The sequence below is a fragment of the Crocuta crocuta genome, unplaced genomic scaffold, assembly GCF_008692635.1.
Source record: "Crocuta crocuta isolate KB4526 unplaced genomic scaffold, BGI_CrCroc_1.0 scaffold978, whole genome shotgun sequence".
Classification (NCBI taxonomy): domain Eukaryota; kingdom Metazoa; phylum Chordata; class Mammalia; order Carnivora; family Hyaenidae; genus Crocuta; species Crocuta crocuta.
The window spans coordinates 620,052-623,318 of record NW_027530876.1 but is presented as its reverse complement, the minus strand read 5'-3'; the positions used below and the strand labels follow the sequence as shown (position 1 = coordinate 623,318).

The window sequence follows — 3,267 nt, the reverse complement described above, 5'->3', positions numbered from 1 at the left end:
CCGCACCCGCTGTGCAGCCGCTGACCCAGGTAGGCATCACGCTCCTGCCCCAGGCTGCTGCCGCACCCCCGACCACCACTGCCATCCAGGTCTTGCCGACGGTACCCGGCAGCTCAATCTCCGTGCCCACGGCGGCCAGGACTCAAGGTGAGCAGGGGGCGGGGGGGGCCTCGCGCCTCAGAGGGTAGGGGCTACGTGCCGGGAGGCCGTGTGCCCACGAGGGCTGCTGAAGACCGCATACGCGGCCGTCGTCGGCGCTGGCTTGTGGCCGAGTGCTGGGGCCGTGAGGAAGCTCGGGCCTGCTCGCGGGGACAGTCGCTGAGGGTGTCTGGAAGGACCAGATGTGAAGCGCCAGCAGGTCCCAGAAGCAGTTCGCGTTCACACAGTGAACGCGACGGAGGCCTGGGCTTCTGCCAATGGCCACCTCCTTCCCTCGCCAGGCGTCCCTGCTGTTCTCAAAGTTACTGGTCCTCAGGCTACGACAGGAACCCCGCTGGTCACCATGCGACCTGCCAGCCAGGCTGGGAAAGCCCCTGTCACCGTGACCTCCCTTCCTGCAGGCGTGCGAATGGTCGTGCCGACACAGAGTGCCCAGGGCACGGTGAGGAGCCGCTGGGTGGGGTGGGACTTCCTGGTGACGGATGGCCCCCAGCCTCAGCGCCATTCAGCCTGAGCCTTTCTGGGCTGTGTGGTGCCGGCGAGGCCAGCCGTCCTTGCTCAGTTGGTACGAGTTAAGAAGCTGATGCCTCGGGAGGACTTCTCTGTTGTCTGAATCCGGTTCAGATGAGGGCACCTTAAATGTGAACTTCTTTGGAAGCCCGAGAGGAGAACCTAGGCACCTGGGGTTTGATCCAGGGCTGGGAGGCGAGAACAGTGTCTTAACTCTGTGGTCTTTACAAAGTGCTTTGAGCTTCTGGCAAACTCCTGTCTGGGTCACCACACCCGGTCAGTGGCAGGGATGGGCTGGAGCTGAGAGGTGCTGCTGGGAGGGACGCTGGGCAAGATGGAGGCTCCCTGGGCAGGGCCTGGCCTCTCGACGAGTTCTGCTGAAGCGTCTGGAGCCGGGGGTGAGGCGACCTCGGTCCCCGTGCCGCTCATGGACTCACGCCTCCTGTGCCCCCTGCAGGTGATTGGCAGCAGCCCGCAGATGAGTGGCATGGCTGCACTGGCGGCTGCGGCTGCCGCCACCCAGAAGATTCCACCCTCGTCAGCGCCCACCGTGCTGAGTGTCCCAGCAGGCACCACCATCGTCAAAACCGTGGCCGTGACACCCGGCACCACCACCCTCCCGGCTACTGTAAAGGTGGCCTCCTCGCCGGTCATGGTGAGCATCCCTTGTGCCCGGTTCTGAGCCGGGGCAGCCTTGGGACTGGGGGCTTCCGGCCACTGTGTTAAGATAGCCGTCACTCCCTCCAGGCCTCGACCTACCTTGTGGGGCCATTGGCCTTGCCACTTGCCACGGGCTCTGGAACGAGTGGGTACTTTTCGGGATGTGGCAGCCTGAGGCTGCTGGCCGTGTGCTCCGTCAGTGCGGGAAAGGCAAAGCCCGGGGAGCTGCTTCTGGCCCCTCTGGGCGGAGACTGGGCCTCCCTGTCCCACCCTGCTCATGGCTGTCGTCACCCCTTCAAGGTGAGCAACCCGGCCACTCGGATGCTGAAAACTGCAGCCGCCCAGGTGGGGACGTCTGTCTCCTCTGCTGCCAACACATCCACCCGTCCCATCATCACGGTGCACAAGTCAGGGACTGTGACGGTGGCCCAGCAAGCCCAGGTGGTGACCACGGTGGTGGGCGGAGTAACCAAGACCATTACCCTGGTGAAGAGCCCCATCTCTGTCCCAGGAGGCAGTGCTCTGGTGAGTGAGGGGATGCCACCCTGCTGCATGGCGCTGCTACTAGCCGGTGGCACTACCCTGGGCCTGGCCCACGAGAGGCCCAACCCAGGCCATGCTATTGATGGGTTTCTAGATCACTGTTCACTCCATCCTTTCTGTTTTAGATCTCCAACCTGGGCAAAGTGATGTCAGTGGTTCAGACCAAACCAGTTCAGACTTCAGCAGTCACAGGCCAGGCATCTACGGGCCCGGTGACTCAGATCATCCAGGTGAGCTTCTGGGGGCCGGACTCTGACACCAGCAAGGGGCCTCCAGGCCACGGGAAGGAGTTGTGCCCCCGCCTAGAGGAGGTCCCTCCAGCGTGCGTGGTGTAGGAAGTCCTGCTGCTTGGTCCGGTCACTCGCAGTCTCCAGAACCTTCCCTGAGCTGCTTGGGTCACCAGTAGAGAGTAGGCAGAGCAGATTTTCTGTCACATTTTGTATCGTGGCAGTCAGTGGTGTCTATTTACCTTGTCCTCCTCCAGCTGTCTCCTTTCCAAGACATACTTTTTGTCTAGACCTTTTTTTTCCCCCCCCTCAAGTAGGCTTAACGCCCAGCACACGAGTACAGAGCCCAATGCCGGGCTTGAACTCACAACCCAGAGATTAAGGCCTGAGTTGAGATCAAGAGTCGGGTGCTTAACCAACTGAGCCGCTCTTTTTGTCTAACTTTTTTGTTGTTGTCGTTAAGTAGGCTTCCACCCGTTTTCCTCTTGCAGACCAAAGGGCCCCTGCCGGCTGGGACCATCCTGAAGCTGGTCACCTCAGCGGACGGCAAGCCCACCACCATCATAACGACCACACAGGCCAGTGGGGCCGGGACTAAGCCCACCATCCTGGGCATCAGCAGCGTGTCCCCGAGCACCACCAAGCCGGGCACAACCACCATCATCAAGACCATCCCCATGTCGGCCATCATCACGCAGGCCGGCGCCACAGGTAGGGGCCTCCCCGGTGCCCTGGCGAGGGGGCGCTTCAGGAGGCTGGCGCCAGACGGGCGGACGAGGGCCGGGCTGTGGCATGCTCTTGCTCTTGTGCTTTTCTTCTTTCTCTCCTTGCCTCATGTTGCACGTTTGTAGGGCGGCGACTGGGGCGCGGCTGTAATGTGAGGTGTGTTTGCAGTGAGGGGTGGTGGGAGGAACTGCTTGGAAGAGGACCCAAGGGAAGTGGGAAATGGGCACTGGCGAAGAGAAGAGCCCCAGAGGCCAAGCTTCCTTTCTCTCCCGTCCAGGTGTGAGCAGCAGTCCAGGCATCAAGTCCCCCATCACCATCATCACCACCAAGGTGATGACTTCAGGAACCGGAGCGCCTGCCAAGATCATCACAGCTGTCCCTAAAATTGCCACTGGCCACGGGCAGCAAGGAGTGACCCAGGTGAGCCATACTGGGCCCGCCC

General features: G+C 62.0%; 1 protein-coding gene across 1 annotated transcript in view; it reads left to right on the top strand.

The window, feature by feature from the left end:
* The window catches only part of HCFC1 (host cell factor C1), a gene marked incomplete at its 5' end in the record, with an annotated part of 21,795 nt that overhangs the window by 10,813 nt on the left and 7,715 nt on the right, over nucleotides 1–3,267 (top strand). The window contains 7 exon segments of the mRNA XM_077769610.1: nucleotides 1–147; nucleotides 441–601; nucleotides 1,127–1,324; nucleotides 1,630–1,854; nucleotides 1,998–2,102; nucleotides 2,591–2,810; nucleotides 3,103–3,245. The exon segment at nucleotides 1–147 is cut by the window's left edge and continues 38 nt beyond it. Coding sequence (XP_077625736.1) covers nucleotides 1–147; nucleotides 441–601; nucleotides 1,127–1,324; nucleotides 1,630–1,854; nucleotides 1,998–2,102; nucleotides 2,591–2,810; nucleotides 3,103–3,245 — 1,199 coding nt within the window.